The sequence below is a fragment of the Hippopotamus amphibius genome, chromosome 14 (assembly GCF_030028045.1).
Source record: "Hippopotamus amphibius kiboko isolate mHipAmp2 chromosome 14, mHipAmp2.hap2, whole genome shotgun sequence".
NCBI lineage: Eukaryota > Metazoa > Chordata > Mammalia > Artiodactyla > Hippopotamidae > Hippopotamus > Hippopotamus amphibius.
Window position 1 is genome coordinate 55563443 of NC_080199.1, and position 18995 is coordinate 55582437.

Genomic DNA, 18995 nt, shown 5'->3' on the forward strand with positions numbered 1-18995 from the left:
AACTCCATGTTGAAACTTTTAAAAAACTGTCAGACTTTTATCCAGAGTGCCTCTAGGGACTTCCCTGGTGGTCCAGTGGGTAAGACTACGAGCTCCCAATGTAGGGGGCTTGGGTTCGATCTCTGGTTGGGGAACTAGATCCTGCATGCATGCAGCAACTGCAAGGCCGCATGCTGCAACTAAGAAGTCCCCAACAAAGATCCCGTTTGCCGCAACAAAGATCCCACATACTGCAGCTAAGACCCTGTGCAGCCAAAATAAATATAAAAAAAATAATAAATCTTTAAAAAAAAAACAAAAAAACCCAAGAAAGTGCCTCTATGATTTTACATTCCCACAATATATAAGGATTCTGATTTCTACACATCCTTACCAACAACCCACTTGTTATTATATGATATTTGATTATAGCCATTCGGGTGGGTGTGAAGTGGTATCTCCTTGTGGTTTTGGTTTGCATTTCCCTGATGACTGATGATTTTGAGCATTTTTTCAGGTGCTTGTTGGCCATTTGTATGTCTTCCTTGGAGAAATGCCAGTTCAGGTTCTTTGCCCAGTTTTTAATTGGGTTATTTATCTTTTCATTATTAGTTGTAAGTTTTAAAATATATTCTGGGTACAAGTTTCTTATCAGATAGATGATTTGAAAATATTTTCTACCATTCCGTGTGTTGTCTTTTACTTTTTTGAAAGTGTCATTTTATCTTTTTTCCCTTGTGTTGCTTGTGCGTTTGTATTGTATGTAAGAAACCATTTCCAAACCTCAGGGTCATGAAGATTTACACATCCTCTAAGAGTTTTATACTTTTGGTTCTTACATTAAAGTCTTTGATTCATTTTGTGTTCATTTTTGTATATGGTGTGAGGTGGGAGTCCACCTTCATTCTTTTGCATGTGTCTGTCCAGTTTCTCAGCACCATTTGGTTTTTTTTCCATTGAAAGTCTTGACAGTCTTGTTGAAAATATATTGACCATAAATGTGAGGGTTCATTTCTGGATTCTCATTTCTCTTCCACCTATCTGTATGTCTGTCCTTAGGCTAGTATCACACTGTCTTGATTACTATAGCTTTGGGGTAAATTTTGAAATTAGGAAGTGTGAATCTTCCTAGTTTGTTCTTTTTTTTTTTTTTAAATATTCTTTTGGCCATTATTTTCCTTTGAATTTTAAGATCAGTTTTTCAGCTTTTGCAGAGAAGCTGGCTGAGATTTTATAGGGATTGCATTGACTCTGTAAATCACTTTGGGAAGTATTTCCATCTTAACACTATTAAGTCTTTCAGTTAGTAAACACTGGAAGTCTTTCCATTTATTTAGATTGTCTTTAGTTTCTTTCAACAACATTTTGTAGTTTTCAGCATACAAGTCATATATATCTTTTGTTAAATTCATTCCTAAGTATTTTATTGTTTATGCTGTGCTAGATGGAATTATTTTTTCTTTTTTTATTATACAAGTTTCTGGTGTACATCCTGAAACTTACATAGAGTCATTTATAATTTGACATCTCTGTACACTAGAAATTGTTCACCACTGTAAGCCTAGTTACCATCCATCACCATACAGTTGACCCCCTTCACTCATTTTACACCCACCCCCTACCCCCTTCCCCTCTGGTAACCACTAATCTGTTCTCTATATCTGTGAGTTTGTTTTCTTTTGTTTGTTGATTGTTTTGTTTTTTTAAGATTCCACGTTATGAGTGAAATCAGGTGACATTTGTCTCTGTCTGACTTATTTTACTTGGCATAATACCATCGAGGTCCATCCATATTGTTGCAGATGGCAAGATTTCATTCTTTTTAATGGCTGAGTAGTATTCCATTGTATATATATACCACATCTTTATCCATTTATCAATTGATGGACATCTAAGTTGTTTCCATATTTTGGCTATTGTAAATAATCCTGCAGTGAACAGAGGGGTGCGTCTATCTTTTGGATTAGTGTTTTTGTGTTTTTTGGATTGGAATTATTTTCCTAATTTAATTTTCAGGGTTTTTTATTGCTAGTATATAAAATACAGTGGGTTTTTGTATATTGTTCTTATATTCTGCAACCTTGATGAACTTGTTTATTACCTGTTATAGTTGGTGTAATGAATTCCTGTTATCTGCAAATAGAAAGTTTTGTTTCTTCCTTTCCAGTTTTATCCTTGTTTCATTTTCTTGACTAATTGCCCTGTTTAGAACCTCTAGTCAATATTGAATAGAAATGATGAAAATTGACATTCTTGTTTTGTTCTTGATCTCAGTAGGAAAGCATCTAGTCTTTCTCCATTAAATACTGTTAACTATGGATTTTTTCGTATATGCCCTTTATAACGTTGAGGAGGTTCCCTCCTAATCCTAGTTTGGTGAGCATTTTAATTGTGAAAGGGTGTTGGATTTTTGTCAGATGGTTTTTCTGTGTCTATTGAGATGATCATGTGTTTGTTTTTTATTCTGTTGTTATTATGTATGATATTAATTGATTTTCAGATATTAAACAACCTTACATTAACGGGATAAAACCACTTGGTTCTTTTTATATGTTGCTGGGTTCAATTTGCTAGTATTTTATTAAGGATTTTTGGGTGTGTATTTCTATGGACTGTAGTTTTCTTGTGATGTCTTTGTTTGGTTTTGATATCAGATGGGTAATAATGTCCTTCCAGTGAGTTGGGAATTGTTCTCCTGTTTTTTTTTTTTAAATTTTGTTTGGATTGGTATTGCTAGTGAATGTTTGGTACATTGTAGCAGTGAAGCTATCTGGGCCTGGACTTTTCTTTGTGGATAGTTTTTGATTACTTGTTCAAACCCTTTACTTGCTAGTAGTTTATTTATGTCTTCTATTTCTTCTTGATTTGGTTTCTGAAATTTGTGTTTTGTGAAATTTGTCCATTTAAGTTATCCAGTATTGGCATATAATTGTCCATCATATTTCTTTATAATCATTTTATTTCTGTAGAGTCATGTCTCTTCTTTCATTTTTAGTTTTAAGAATTTGAGTCTTCTTTTTTCTCGGTCAGTTTAGCTAAAGGTTTGCCAATTTTGTCAGTCTTTTCCAAAGTCTAAGTTTTGGACTTGTTGACCCCCCCCTTTTCTATTTCATTAGTTCCCAAATCTAATCTTTATTATATCTTTTTTTTATTAGTTTTATGTTTTTAAAAAAAAATTTTTTTCGAAAATAAATTTTTTATTAGTTACCTGTTTTATACATATTAGCATAAACATGTTAACCCCAGTCTCCCAATTCATCCCACTCCCACCCCCCACCCCTGGCTTTCCCCCCTTGGTGTCCATATGTTTGTTCTCTACATCTGTGTCTGTTTCTGCCTTGCAGACTGGTTCATCTGTACCGTTTTTCCAGGTTCCACATATATGCATTAATATACAGTATTTGTTTTTCTCTTTCAACTTACTTTGCTCTGTATGACAGTCTCTAGGTCCATCCACATCTCTACAAATGACCTAATTTCATTCCTTTTTATGGCTAATATTCCATTGTATATATGTACCATATCTTCTTTATCCATTTGTTTGTCGATGGACATTTAGGTTGTTTCCATGATGTGGCTGTTGTAAATAGTGCTGCTATGAGCATTGGGCTGCATATTGTCATTTTGAATTATGGTTTTCTCTGAGTATATATGCCCAGTAGTGGGATTGCTGGGTCATGGTAATTCTATTTTTAGTTTTTCAAGGAACCTCCATACTGTTGTTCATAGTGGCTGTATCAATTTACATTCCCACCAGCAGTGCAAGAGGGTTCCCTTTTCTCCACACCCTCTCCAGCATTTACTGTTTGTAGATTTTCTGATGATGCCCATTCTGACCGGTGTGAAGTGATACCTTATTGTACTTTTGATTTGCATTTCTCTAATAATTCGTGATGTTGAACAGCTTTTCATGTGCCTCTTGGCCATCTGTATGTCTTTTTTGGAGAAATGTCTCTTTAGGTCTTCTGCCCATTTTTTGATTGGGTTGTGTATTTTTTTGATATTGAGCTGTTTATATATTTTGGAGATTAACCCTTTGTTTGTTGACTTGTTTGCAAATATTTTCTCCCATTCTGAGGGTTGTCTTTTCATCTTATAGTTTCCTTTGCTGTTCAAAACCTTTTAAGTTTCATTAGGTCCCATTTGTTTATTTTTGTTTTTATTTCCATTACTCTAGGAGGTGGGTCAAAAAAGATCTTGCTGTGATTTATGTCAAAGAGTGTTCTGACTTTGCTTTCCTCTAAGAGTTTCACAGTATCCGGTCTTACATTTAGGTCTTTAATCCATTTTGAGTTTATTTTTGTGTATGGTGCTAATGGAGTGTTCTAATTTTAATCTTTTACATGTAGCTGTACAGTTTTCCCAGCACCACTTATCGAAGAGGCTGTCTTTTCTCCATTGTATATCCTTGCTTCCTTTGTCATAGATTAGTTGACCATAGGTGTGTGGGTTTATCTCTAGTCTTTCTGTCCTGTTCCTTTGATCTATATTTCTTTTTTTGTGCCACTACCATATTGTCTTTTTTTTTTTTTTTTTTAATTAATTTATTGGCTGCATTGGGTCTTCGATGCTGCACATGGGCTTTCTCTAGTTATGGTGGCGGGGGCTGTTCTTCATTGTGGTGCACGGGCTCCTCATTGTGGTGGTTTCTTGTTGCAGAGCATGGGCTCTAGTTGTGGCTCACGGGCACAGTAGTTGCGGCACATGGGCTTAGTTGCTCCGCGGCATGTGGAATCTTCCTGGAGCAGGGCTCAAACCCATGTCTCCTGCCTTGGCAGGCAGATTCTTAACCACTGCGCCACCTAGGAAATCCACCATATTGTCTTTTTTTAATATATATATATAAATGTATGTATGTATTTATTTATTTATTGGCTGTGGGTCTTTTTTGCTGCACACGGGCTTTCTCTAGTTGTGGCGAGCGGGGGCTACTCTTCGTTGTGGTGCTCGGGCTCCTTATTTCAGCAGCTTCTTTTGTTGCAGAGCATGGGCTCTAGGCCCACGGGCTCTAGAGCATGGGCTTAGTTGCTCCACGGCATGTGGGATCTTCCTGGAACAGGGATGGAACTTGTGTCCCCTGCATTGGCAGGCAGATTCTTAACCACTGTGCCACCTAGGATGTCCCCATGTTGTCTTGATTACTGTAGCTTTGTAGTATATTCTGAAGTTAGGGAGTCTGATTCCTCTAACTCTGTTTTTCTTTCTCAAGATTGCTTTGGCTATTCAGAGTCTTTTGTGTCTCCATTCAAATTTTAAGGGTTTTTTTGTTCTAGTTCTGTAAAAAATGCCATTGGTAATTTAATAGGGATTGCATTGAATCTGTAGATTGCTTTGGGTAGTATAGTCATTTTCACAATATTGATTCTTCCAATCCAAGAAAATGGTACATCTCTCTCTCTGTCTGTGTCATCTTTGATTTCTTTCATCAGTGTCTTACAGTTTTCTGAATACAGGTCTTTTGCCTCCTTAGGTAGGTTTATTCCAAGGTATTCTGTTTGTTGCAGTGGTGAATGGGATTGTTTCCTTAATTTCTCTTTCTGATCTTTCATTGTTAGTGTATAGGAACGCAAGAGATTTCTGTGCATTAATTTTGTATCCTGCATCTTTACCAGATTTGCTGATAAGCTCTGGTAGTTTTCTGGTGGCATTTTTAGGATTATCTCTATGTAGTATCATGTCATCTGCAAACAGTGACAGTTTTACTTCTTCTTTTCCAATTTGGATTCCTTTTATTTCTTTTGCTTTGATTGCCATGGCTAGGACTTCCAAAACTATGTTGAATAATAGTGGTGAGAGTGGACATCCTTGTCTTGTTCCTGATCTTAGAGGAAAAGGTTTCAGTTTTTCACCATGGAGAATGATGTTGGCTGTGGGTTTGTCATACATGGCCTTTATTATGTTGCGGTAGGTTCCCTCTGTGCCCACTTTCTGGCGAGTTTTTATCATAAATGGGTGTTGAATTTTGTCAAAAGCTATTTCTGCATCTATTGAGATGATCATATTGTTTTTATTCTTCCCTTTGTGAATATGGTGTATCACATGGATTGATTTGCATATGTTGAAGAATCCTTGCATCCTTGGGATAAATCCCACTTGATCATGGTCTATGATCCTTTTAATGTGTTGTTAGATTCCGTTTGGTAGCACTTTGTTGAGGGTTTTTGCATCTATATTCATCAGTGATATTGGTCTGTAATTTTTTTTTGTAGTATCTTTGTCTGGTTTTGGTATCAGAGTGATGGTGGCCTTGTAGAATGAGTTTGGGAGTGTTCCTTCCTCTGCAGTTTTTTGGAAGAGTTTGAGAAGGATGGGTGTTAGCTCTTCTCTAAATGTTTGGTAGAATTCACCTGTGAATCCATCTGGTTCTGGACTTTTGTTTGTTGGAAGATTTTTAATCACAGTCTCAATTTCATTACTTGTGATTGGTCCGTTCATATTTTCTCTTTCTTCCTGGTTCAGTGTTCCAAGGTTATATGTTTCTAAGAATTTGTCCGTTTCTCCCAGGTTGTCCGTTTTATTGGCATATAGTTGCGTGTAGTAGTCTCTTATGATGCTTTGTGTTTCTGCGGTGTCTGTTGTAACTCTCCTTTTTCATTTCTAATTTTATTAATTTGAGTCCTCTCTCTCTTCTTGATGAGTCTGGTTAAAGGTGTATCAATTTTGTTTATCTTCGCAAAGAATCAGCTATTAGTTTTATTGGTCTTTGCTATTGTTTTCTTTGTTTCTATTTCATTTATTTCTGCTCTAATATTTATGATTTCTTTCCTTCTACTAACTTTGGGTTTTGTTTTGTTCTTCTTTCTCTAGTTCCTTTAGGTGTGAAGTTAGATTGTTTATTTGAAGTTTTCCTTGTTTCTTGTGGTAGGATTATATTGCTATAAACTTCCCTCTTAGAACTGCTTTTGTTGCATCCCATAGGATTTGGATTGTCATGTTTTCGTTGTCATTTATCTCTAGATATTTTTTGATTTCCTCTTTGATTTATTCAGTGATCTCTTGGTTATTTAGTAGTATATTGTTTAGCTTCCAGGTGTTTGTGGTTTTTTCAGGGTTTCATTTTTGCCTGTAATTGAAATCTGGTCTCATAGCATTGTAGTCCGAAAAGATGCTTGATACAATTTCAATTGAGAAGAAAGTGTATTCTGTTGTTTTTGGATGGAATGTCCTATAAATATCAGTGAAGTCCATCTGGTCTAATGCATCATTTAAAGCTTGTGTTTCCTTATTTATTTTCTTTTTGGATTCTTTGTCCATTGGTGTAAGTGGGGTGTTAAAGTCCCCCACTATTATTGTATTACTGTCTATTTCCTCTTTTATAGTTGTTAGCATTTGCCTTATGTATAGAGGTGTTCCTATATTGGGTGCATATATATTTAACTTCTTGGATTGATCCCTTGATCATTATGTAGTGTCCTTCCTTGTGTCTTGCAACATTGTCTGTTTTAAAGTCTATTTTATCTGACATAAGTATTGCTACTCCAGCTTTCTTTTCATTTCCATTTTCATGGAATATCTTTTTCCATTCAGTCACTTTCAGTCTGTATGTGTCCCTAGGTCTGAAATTAATCTCTTGTAGACAGCATATATCTGGGTCTTGTTTTCGTATCCATTCAGCCAGTCTGTGTCTTTTGGTTGGAGCATTTAATCCATCCACATTTAAGGTAATTATTGATATGTATGTTCCTATTACCATTTTCCGAATTGTTTTGGGTTTGTTTTTGTAGGTCCTTTTCTTCTCTTGTGTTTCCCACTTAGAGAAATTCCTTTAGCATTTGTTGTAAGGCTGGTTTGGTGGTACTGAATTCTCTTAGCTTTTGTTTGTCTGTAAAGCTTTTGATTTCTCTGTCAAATCTGAATGAGATCCTTGCTGGGTAGAGTATTCTTGGTTGTAGGTTCTTTGCTTTCATCACTTTTATCGTGCCGCTTCCTTCTGGCTTGCAGAGTTTCTGCTGAGAAATCAGCTGTTAACCTTATGGGAGTTCTTTTGTATGTTATTTGTTGTCTTTCCCTTGTTGCTTTTAATAATTTTTCTTTGTCTTTAATTTTTGATAGTTTTATTAACATGTGTCTCGGCATGTTTCTCCTTTGGTTTATCCTGCCTGGGACTCTCTGAGCTTCCAGGACTTGGGTGGCTATTTCCCTTCTCATATTAGGGAAGTTTTTGGATATAACCTCTTCCAGTATTTTCTTGGGTCCTTTCTCTCTCTTCTCCTTCTGAGACTCCTGTAATGCAAATGTTGGTACATTTAATGTTGTCTCAGAGGTCTCTTAGGCTGTCTTCACTTCTCTTCATTCTTTTTTCTTTATTCTCTTCCTTGGCAGAGATTTCCACCATTCTGTCTCCAGGTCACTTATCTGTTCTTCTGCCTCAGTTATTCTGTTATTGGTCCGGTCGAGTGTATTTTTCATTTCAGTTCTTGTATTGTTCATCTCTGTTTGTTCTTTAATTCTTCTAGATCTTTGTTAAACATTTCTTGCGTCTTCTCAATCTTTGCCTCCGTTCTTTTTCCGAGGTCCTGGATCATCTTCACTATCATTATTCTGAATTCTTTTTCTGGAAGATTGCCTATCTCCACTTCATTTAGTTGTTTTTTGGGGTTTTCTCTTGTTCCTTCATCTGGTATGTAGTCCTCTGCCTTTTCATTTTATCTCTCTTTCTGTGATTGTGGTTTTTGTTCTGCAGGCTGCAGGATTGTAATTCTTCTTGCTTGTGCTCTCTGCCCTCTGGTGGATGAGGCTATCTAAGAGGCTTGTGCATATTTCCTGATGGGTGAGGTGGATGGGGTTGAGTTCCCTCCCTGTTGGTTGTTTGGCCTGAGGTAACCCAGAACTGGAGCCTACAGGCTATTTGATGGGGCTAATGGTGGACTCTGGGAGGGCTTACACCAATCAGTACTTTCCAGAACTTCTCGTGCCAGTATCCTTGTCCCTGCAGTGAGCCATAGCCGCCTGCCACCTCTGCAGGAGACCCTCCAACACTAGCAGGTAGGTCTAGTTCAGAATCCTATGGGGTCACTGCTCCTTCCCCCTGAGTCCTGGTGCTCGCACTACTTTATGTGTGCCTGCCAAGAGTGGAGTCTCTGTTTCCCCCAGTCCTGCTGAAGTCCTTTAGTCAAATACCTTTGGCCTTCAAAGTCTAACCCTTGGGCGACTCCTCCTCCTGTTGCCAGACCCTCAGGTTGGGAAGCCTGACATGGGGCTTAGAACCTTCACTCCAGGGGTTGGAGTCCTGTGGTATAATTATCCTCCAGTTTGTGTGTCACACACCCAGTGGTTATGGGATTTGATTTTATCGTAATTGTGCCTCTCCTACCATCTCATTGCAGCTTCTCCTTTGTCTTTGGGTGTGGGGCACCTCCCTTGGTGAGTTCCAGTGTCCTCCGGTCGATGATTGTTCAGGAGTTAGTTGTGATTCCGGTGCTCTCGCAAGAGGGAATGAGTGCATGTCCTTCTGCTCTGCCATCTTGAACCTCTTTATTATGTCTTTACTTCTGCTGGTTTTAGGTTTAATTTGCTCATCTTTTTCCAGTTTTTTTTTTCTAATGTATGCTTAGTGTTCTGTACTTTTGTCTTTTACTTTGTTGATTTAATGGGTGAGAAAAATATCTTTTCTCTAAGGATAAAGATCTCTATTTGCACAGAAAGATCATTAGTAAAATCATTAGTAAAATCATTTTTTATTTAATTTTAGTTCAACTGTCCAGGCTATAGTATATGCGTTAAAAGTACACACACACACTCCCACACATATATATAGTGCTTTAAAAGAAACCAAAATGACCTTAAGAGGTGGAAATTAATTCTGGGCTTCTGTTTTCACCTATGATGGAAAGTACTTTGCAGTTTTCTTCTATAGCCATTCACTGTGAGTGTCAGGCTCTTGAGTGAAGACAGTCATCAGGGTTTGCGTGGGTTATTGCAATGTGCATTTGATTCCATTGAAACCAGACATTAGTGCACAGGTGCAGTGAATATGAGTAAGAACATGGAAGTTGAGTACTTGATGAGACTCTGACTGGATGAAGTGTCAATGTCTCACCAAAAAGTGTGTGGCTTTCCATACTCAGGAAGGGAAGGTAAGCTGTTGCCCAGAGGACCTTTCTTTCTTGTGTTAAATCTTCCAGTACTTCGAAAATATTCCAAGGTCCTCATTCAGTTAAATAACATGGAGAGATATGTGTGCCTTTTAGAAACTGGTGACATTAGGCACAAAGAATTACAGAATAACTTGGTCTGTTAGTGAAGAAGGAGAATTGTCCTGAACTGCACTGAAATATTTCTATGGGAAGTACTGAGTAGTTTGGCTGTTGTTACTGGGAAACACCTATAATTTGTTGGTGGAGGTGGTGGGTAAACTAGATTTTGATTCTGTAATGCAGTGTCTATAAGATATCTTTGGTTCTTTATTTTTAATTAACTCAGGCAGGCATAAAACTGAGTTTTGAATCTGTTTACTATCTGACTTTAATTGTGAAGGTAAGCTAGAAAAAAAATGAAGTTGAACAGCATTGTAAAAACAGAATTCTGTCATCATTATAAAAATGGCTACATAGTTAATGGTCAAGCAAAATGATTCTAAAAATGCTTCATTTCATATATACTTTTGGAAAAGTGTTTCAGAAGGCGATATAGGGGAATAATTACGAAGGAAAGCAAGAGTTTGATTTGTATTTCAGAGCAATATAAAGCAGTTTTTTCCTTAGGTGCTCTAAGTAATAGAAGGGCTACATTAAGAGTATTTCTTTGTGAGAATCCTGGATTTCTCACTTAAAGGAAAAAAAAAGAGTCAACAATTCTATCTTTAAAAATTCCAAAAGGCATTATTTGCAGTGGAAACAGTATCAGAGTTAGTATTTTTCAGACATGCTGATCAACAGTTTATGGTAATTGTAATGATGTTCATGAATTCATTTTTTGTTTGTTTAAAAACAGTTAAATTTTGGGAGAGGAAAATAAAAGCAAGTACTTTTCCTACCTAGGAAGTTAGCACAGTATAGAATATGTCTGCTGACATTTATTAACCCCCTGCACAATTTTTGTCAAATCTACGTAACACCTATAGTGTTATTTAACATTTCGCACGAAAATTGATTACCTTTTTTGTGTGTGTTTTTCATAAAAACCACAGATTTGTGCTAGTATGGTTTTTTTTTAGTTTTGTTTTGTTTGTTTTTTTGTTTTGAGTTGGTTTGGGTTGGTTTGGTTTTGGCTACATCATGCAACATGTGGCATCTTCACAGACCAGGGATCGAACACAATGCCCCCTGTGTTGGGAGTGCAGAGTCTTAACTAGTGACTGCCAGGCAAGTCCCTGTGCTAGTGTAGTTTTTATAAAACACATAAAATTAAAATCTGACTTAAAAAGTTTCAGTTGCTAAATTAGATGATTGTAATCTCTTGTTCCACTGTAGGCACCACTCTCTGGGAAATACTGTTACAGGGAAAAGAGCATTGATTTGGAATCAGGCCTGGTTTGGAATCCTGACTCCATCACATATTTTCTTGAGCAACTACCTGAATCTGTTTCTGGATCATAAAGTTGGGGAAAATAATACTTAAAGAGTTGATGTGTATTTTAATTAAATGATAAGGTTTGTAAAGTGCTTGCCTCAGAGAAGCTTTTCAAGAACTGGTCCTTCTCTCGCCATCCCCATCCCTCATACCTCATCTCTGCAAGAAGTTACTTAGTTTCATTTTAGTGTCATAGTTCTTGGAGAACTTATCTCTAGCTAGCTCCTTTGGAAGCAGAATTGTCACTGTTAATTGTATATTTATTAGAAATTAATCAAACAGTTTTGGTCCTTGTCTGTTGTGTTTAGTTTTCTAATTTGGATAAAAAAAAAATCTGAAGACAGTTTCAGTGGCTTTCATGTTACAGTAACATTTAAAACATGATCTGTATTTATTGATACATTGTGAAAAATTGTGTCATATATGGTTTGTAGGACTGTCTTTAAGGTTAGTAAAGAATTCTTTTAACTCATACATAAGAAAAGCTGGTTAAGGGCAATAATTTAGGAAATTATCTACAGCAGTCATAACATTTGCCCAGGTTAGGTTTTGTTAGCAAAAACAAAGAAAGCTCTTTCAATCCTGGTCAAATATAACTTGTAGAAGAAAATATTTAAATCAGGAAAAAAGGTGGTTGAAGTTGGAAATTTTTTCATTCATAAAAATTTTTGACTGTATAATTTAAGCTATTTTGAGGCTTAAAGTGTTATTGTAATCTTAGATACCCAACTTAAATGGATTGGCTTTCTTGATTTTAAATGGCAGAGGAAAATACTGTTTTCAAGAAGAATAGCCATTACATATTTTTTACAAGAAAGAAATTAAATATACAATTATATTGTATAATTGAATATAGTTATACCATATACAATTATATAATTGAATATACAATTATGCAATATAATTGAAATAGAAATGGTAAGTAAACTTCAAGTAAAATGGATCCTTTATACCGCAATAAAACTACTTAGACTAACTTTCATAGACAAGGTTGGGAAATTGAATTGTTCACTTAATTACCGGGTGAGTGACTATAATGTATATTTTTTATTTTCAATAAATATACCTAACAAACCAGGACGGACAGTGTTCTTTGCAGTTTTTTTATTTAGGACATTTCATGTGTGGTTTCCATTACTTGGATTTATTTCCTCAATTAAATCTTGTGTTGAAGTTCTGAAGCTGGGAATCTATTTTATTCAGTAGTATTTGTGTGTAACTTCGGTATGTGTTTTGTTGTACTTTTAAAAATTATTAAAACTGATTTTAAAAAGAAATTTCACCCTAGAGATGCAAAAAGACACCCTTATTTAAAAATCAGCTCTAGCTGCAGTTTTAGTAACTACCAGTAGATGGCAGTGTAAGTTCATGAAAAACAATTTGCCTCGGTAAATTGAGTTGCTGAATGTCTAAGCCCGGAAAGTTTTTTAAGTTACACATACTCTCAGTGAGATTGGTCCAGGTGGGTTAAAAATGCCTGTTACTTTTTATTTTGCTTTTTGTTTTTTGGAGTTTTTTTTAGAACTTTTATTGAGATACAGTTAACACAATAAACTGCATATATTTAGTGTACAATTTGGTATTTTTTTTCTTATTAGTAATGTATATATGGCAATCCCAATCTCCCAGTTCATTCCCCCCAACCCTCCCCACTTTCCCCATTTGGTGTCCATATGTTTATTCTCTACATCTGTGTCTCTATTTCTGCCTTGCAAATTGGTTGATCTGTACCATTTTTCTGTATTCCACTTATATGTGTTAATATACGATATTTGTTTTTCTCTTTCTGACTCACTTCACTCTGTATGACAGTCTCTAGGTCCATCCATGTCTCTACAAATGTCCCAGTTTTTATTTTGTTTTATAGTAATAGTCTTATCACAACATTTTAAAAAAGTCAGTTCTCAAACTCTGGAGAATTATCTAGAGGGCTTGCTGAAAAGATTGCTAGTCCCAGAGTTTCTGATTCTATAAATTTGGAGTTTGGTCAAAATTTGCAAGTCTAACAAATTACCAGGTGATGCTAATGCTAACATTTATATTAACAGTCTGAGGATTATACTTTTAGAACCACCTTTTTGTTGTTTTATTGCGGCAAAATACACTTAACATAAAGTTTACCATGTTGACCATTTTTACGTGTATGGTTTAGTGGTATTAAATGCTTTTACATTTTTTGCAACCATCACCACCATCCATCCCCATAACTTTTTTCGTCTTGTAGAATTGAAACTCTGTACCCATTAAACAGTAACTTTGTTTTTCCCTCGCTCTAGCCCCTGGCAACAACCATTATACTTTATGTCTTTTTGATTTTGACTACTCTAAGTAACTCCATGTATAGTGGAATCATACAGTAGTTGTCATTTTGTGACTAGGTTATTTCCCTTAGCATCATGTCCTCAAGGTTCATCCATGTTGTAGCACATTGCAGAATTTCCTTTTCAAGGCCGAATAATACCCCACTGTATGTCTGTACCACATTAGCTCATCCATTCTTCTGTCCATGGACACTTGGTTGCTTCCACGTTTTGAGTATTATGAATAATGCTATGAACATGGGTGTTACAAATATTTCTTAGAGGTCTGCTTTTAGTTCCTTTGGATGTATAGCCAGATGTGGAATTGCCAGATCATTTGGTAGTTCTATTTTTAATTTTTTGAGGAATTGCTGTACTGTTTTCCACAGCAGCTGTACCATTTTCCACCAGCAGTGCAGAAGGGTTCTAGTTTTTTTCACATCCTTGTCTACAGTTGTTTTTTTTTTTTTTTCTGCTTTTTTTTTGTTTGTTTAAGGTAGCCATCCTCCTGGGTGTGAGGTGGTATCTCATTGTAGTTTGGCTTACATTTCCTTAATGACTAGTGATGTTGCAAATCTTTTCATGTTCATACCAGCTATTTGTATATCTTTGGAGAAAAGTTTATTCAAGTATTTTATCAAACATTTTAATAATAAATTTATTTTTTAATTATTTATTTAATTATTATTATTATTTGGCTCTGTTGGGCCTTCATTGCTGTGTGTGGGCTTTCTCTGGTTGTGGTGAGTGGGGGCTACTCTTTGTTGTCGTGTGCGGCCTTCTCATCTCAGTGGCTTCCCTTGTTGCGGAATATAGGCTCTAGCCTCGTGGGCTTCAGTAGTTGTGGCACGTGGGCTCAGTAGTTGTGGCTTGCAGGCTCCAGAGCACAGGCTCAGTAGTTGTTGTGCACGGGCCCAGCTTCTCTGTGGCAAGTGGGATTCTCTGGGACCAGGGCTCAAACCTGTGTCCCCTGCATTGGCAGGCAGATTCCCAACCACTGCACCACGAGGGAAGCCCTTATCATACATTTTTGAATTGAGTTTTCATTGTTTAATTTTAGTTCTGTATATATTTTGGATAGTAACCTCTTATCCAGTACATGATTTGCAAGTATTTCCTCCCATTCTGTGGGTTGCCTTTTTACTCTGTGGATGGTGACTTGGTGTACAGATTCTAAAATTTTAATAAAGTCCAATTTGTCAATTTTTTCTTTTGTTACCTGTGCCTTTGGTGTCTTACCCAAGAAATCATTGCCAAATCCAACACTGTGAAGCTTTTGTCCTGTTTTCTTCTAAGAGCTTTATTGTTTTAGGTCTTACATTTAGGTCCTTGATCCTTTTTGAGTTAATTTTTGTATGTGGTATTAGGTGAGGGTTCACCTTTGTTCTTTTGCATGTGGATATCCCATTTTCCCAATAACCATTTGTTGAAAAGACTTTTATTTCTCCATTGATTGGTCTTGATGTTCTTGTCAAAAATCATTTGACCATATACGTGAGGGTTTATTTCTGGACTTTCTGTTCTATTTTATTAGTCTCTACGTCTGTCTTTATGCCAATACCGCACTGTTTTGATTACTGTAGCTTTGTAGTAAGTTTTGAAATCAGGAGTGAATCCTTTTGGTTTTGTTCTTTTTAAAGATTGTTTTGGCTATTTGGGGTTCTTTGAGATTCCATATTGATTTTAGGATGAGCTTTTCTGTTTATGCAAAAAAAATAAAAAAGGCATTGGAATTTTGATGGAGTTAACATTGAATTTATACGTCTCTTTGGGTGGTATTGATATTTTAATAATATTAATTTTTCCAGTTCACGAATATGGGATGTGTTTCCGTTTATTTATGTCATCTTGAATTTTTTTCAGCAGTGTTTTATAATTTTCATCATACAGGTCTTTCACTTCATTGGTTAAGTTAATTTATAAGTATTTTATTCTTGTTGATGCTATTGTGAATGAAATCACTTTAGTAATTTCCTTTTAGATTGTTCATGTGTAGAAGTGCAACTGGTGTGTATTGACTCTTTGTGTCTTGCTACTTTGCTGAGTTCATTTATTCTAACAGGTTTTTTTGTGAAATCATTAAGGTTTTCTACAAGTAAGATCATAATATCATCTGCAGAGACAGTTTTACTTCTTTATAATTTGGATGCCTTTTATTTCTTTTTTTTTTTTTTTGCCGTACAGCAGTAGAAGTTCCAGTACTGTGTTGAGTAGTTGTGATGAAAGCAGGCATTCTTGCCTTGTTCTTGATCTTAATGGAAATGCTTTCAATCTCTCACCATTGAGTATGATGTTCATTGTGGGTTTCTCATGTATGGCATTCATTATAGTGAGGTAGTTTCCTTCTATTCATAGTTTGATGAATGTTTTTACAATGAAAGGGTGATGAATTTTGTCACATACTTTTTCTTCATCAATTGAGGTAATCGTGGGTTTTTTTCCTTCATTTGTTGATGGCATGTTATATTGATCAATTTTTATGTTAAACCATCCTTGCATTCCAGGAATAAATTCCGCTTGGTCATGGTGTATAATCCCTAATTATGTTGTTGAGGCATATTTGCTAGTATTTTGTTGAAGATTTTGCATCCATATTCATCAGGGGTATTGGTCAGTAGTTTTCATGTGGTGGTTTTATCTGACTTTGGTAAAGAGTAATGCTGGCCTCATAGAAAAAGTTTGGAAGTGCTCCCTCTCTTCAGTTTTTTTGGGAAAGTTTGGTATTAGTATTTTTTTGGTTTTGGTTTTGGTTTTTGGCTGTGCCATGCAGCTTGTGGGATCTTAGTTCCCTGACCAGGGATCAAACCCATGCCCTTGGCAGTGAAAGCATGGAGTCCTAACCCCTGGACCTCCAGGGAATTCGCCTGGTATTAGCTTTTAAAATGTTCAGTAGAATTCACCACTGAAGCCATTGGGTCCAGGGCTGTTCTTCTTTGGTTTCTGGTTCAATCTCTGTGCTAGTTACAGGTCTATTCAGATTTTAATAACCATTCTTTTAAAACAATCTTTGTTTTAAAAATCTTATTAGAATAATACAGCATTATTGTTGTGTTTTAAGAGTATACTCATATTCTACTACCCTAATCCATTTAGTTATATTTTCAATGAGTATGTATCTATATGTATATGTTTTAGTGAAGTCATAAAGTATGTAAATTCTTTCATGTTCTGTTTTTTATGCGTTACTTACATATTTCCCCCACTGTTAATGTAATGTCCCACCTATTTCTTATTGCCCTTCTATCTAAGAGAATTAGGCCATGCAATGCAACATTATTATCAGAAAAATGTTGTGTAGGCCTGGGAAGTTTTTTGATTTGATTTTTTTTTATTTGGTTTTTTGACTGCTGTCAATGGGATGGTATTAAAATAATACTTTATTGGTCACATATTATAAGTTTTAATGGTTTTTCTTCACTTTGACTATTTGTTTTTCTGAAGCTCACAAATAAGATGGTTATATTTTCAAACTCATTTTGAACACGTAATATCAATAGGAATTTAAAACAAACTGTACATATAAGCCACTTTTTTCCCCTGCCACTTCTCATTCATGTCAGTTTTCTTTTGCACTTTCAAGGCATAGCATGTTTACAGTGTAGTGTAATATTTCAGTCCTACCTAAGTGTTACATTGAAATGAAAATCTTATCAAAATGATCACTAAAAACAAAGGTAGTTTAAACATCTAGTTAGGTGTTTACTTCTTCCATCAACTCACTGTATAATTTAGATGGTTTTACTTGACTTTTTTGGGATGAGTGACATTTTAGAAAATCTGAATATATAATGGCTTACAACTTCACCCTGTAACAAAGGAAAGCAAAAAGCAAATAAACTTAATAATAAATCATATAGATGTGTTCATTGGGCAGAAAGAAAGCAAGCAGTATATGGTAACTAGTGTTAATTTATCCATCAAGACTTGCGATGAAAAATAAATGAGATTCTGTTGTACTATTAATAAAGAGAGCAGTATGTTTTCTGTGTTTTTCTCATTTTCTCCCAACACAGGGAGAGGAGAAAAGCAGACACTGTGGTGTATAGTTAATTTATTCTTCTGAAATAAGCTGTATTTTGCTTCCAAATCTAATTTAATCTATAGTAAATAAAAATACCTTCATAAAATATTTTTAAATTTTAAAACTATGTTTCTTTAACAGATTTCTATAATCCAGGAGCTTGTTACTAATTATGAAGCCTCTCTTAAAACGTGTGACTTTTTTAGCCCTTATGGTAAGTTTAAATTAGATCGAGTTGAAATTTGATTACTCATTTTAGTCCATTTTTAATCAGTTACAGTAAAACTATCTCATGTTTATTATGTATGTGTTACATGATAGCTGTTCACTAAGTAGTTTTTGAATTAGTGAATGAAATGAGAACACTTGCAATCTTAAGTAATTAAAATTTTCCATAATCTTGTGAGGTGGGAGTTAACCCCATTTTAACATGAGTAAATGGAATTGAGAGGTGAGCATCTTGACTAAGATCAAGCAGTTAGTTTATGTTGAAATGTACTTTTCCTGAATTCCTACTTCTTTGTTCTTTCTACCCTTATATTACTTTAAATCCTATATAATTTGGTTCTTTGTTTTTCTGTTTATAGGAGCCTTTACTTTAGTATCCATCTCTAAGTGTTTAAACACTTAAGCAGAAGATGTAGTCACAGTGCTATCTTACACAGAATTAACTGTCATGCCACAATATCTGACACCCTGTCTGCATGCACATTTTTCCGATTATTTAAAAGAATATATAATTAGTTTATTTGAATCTGGATCCAGCTGAAGTCCACACTTTACATTTTATTATGTCTCTGATATTCTTCTAATCTTGAGCAGTACTGTCCCCTCCCTTCCCCCCTTTTTTAAAAAAAAGTTGTTTATTGGAAGGTCATTTGTCTTGTGGAATGTCCCCCGCCCCCCCTTTTCTTTTGACCAAGTTGTGCAGCATGCAAGACTTAGTTCCCTGACCAGGGATTGAACCTGTGCCCCCTATAGTAGAAGCGTTTCCTAACCACTGGACTGCCAGGGAATTCCCGTAGATTTACAGGCTTGATTAGATTCAGGTTCCATGAGAATACGTCACATGTGACACTTTGTACGTCCTGTTATATCATACCTGAAGGCAGAAGACATTCTGGTTGTCCTTCTTTTTGTGAAATTAAGATTGATCAAGGTTTAGATGTTTGCCTAACCTACCC

At 35.6% G+C, this 18995-nt stretch overlaps 1 protein-coding gene across 10 annotated transcripts in view; it reads left to right on the plus strand.

The window, feature by feature from the left end:
- The window catches only part of NAA16 (N-alpha-acetyltransferase 16, NatA auxiliary subunit), an 87655-nt gene that overhangs the window by 30469 nt on the left and 38191 nt on the right, over nt 1–18995 (plus strand). For all 10 annotated transcript variants that reach the window (XR_009048987.1, XR_009048988.1, XR_009048994.1 and 7 more), the window contains one exon: nt 17953–18025. Coding sequence is in view for 1 of the 10 variants with exons in the window: in XM_057707236.1 (XP_057563219.1) it covers nt 17953–18025 (73 nt within the window). In the remaining 9 variants the exon portion in view is untranslated. The remainder of the gene's footprint in view (nt 1–17952; nt 18026–18995) is intronic.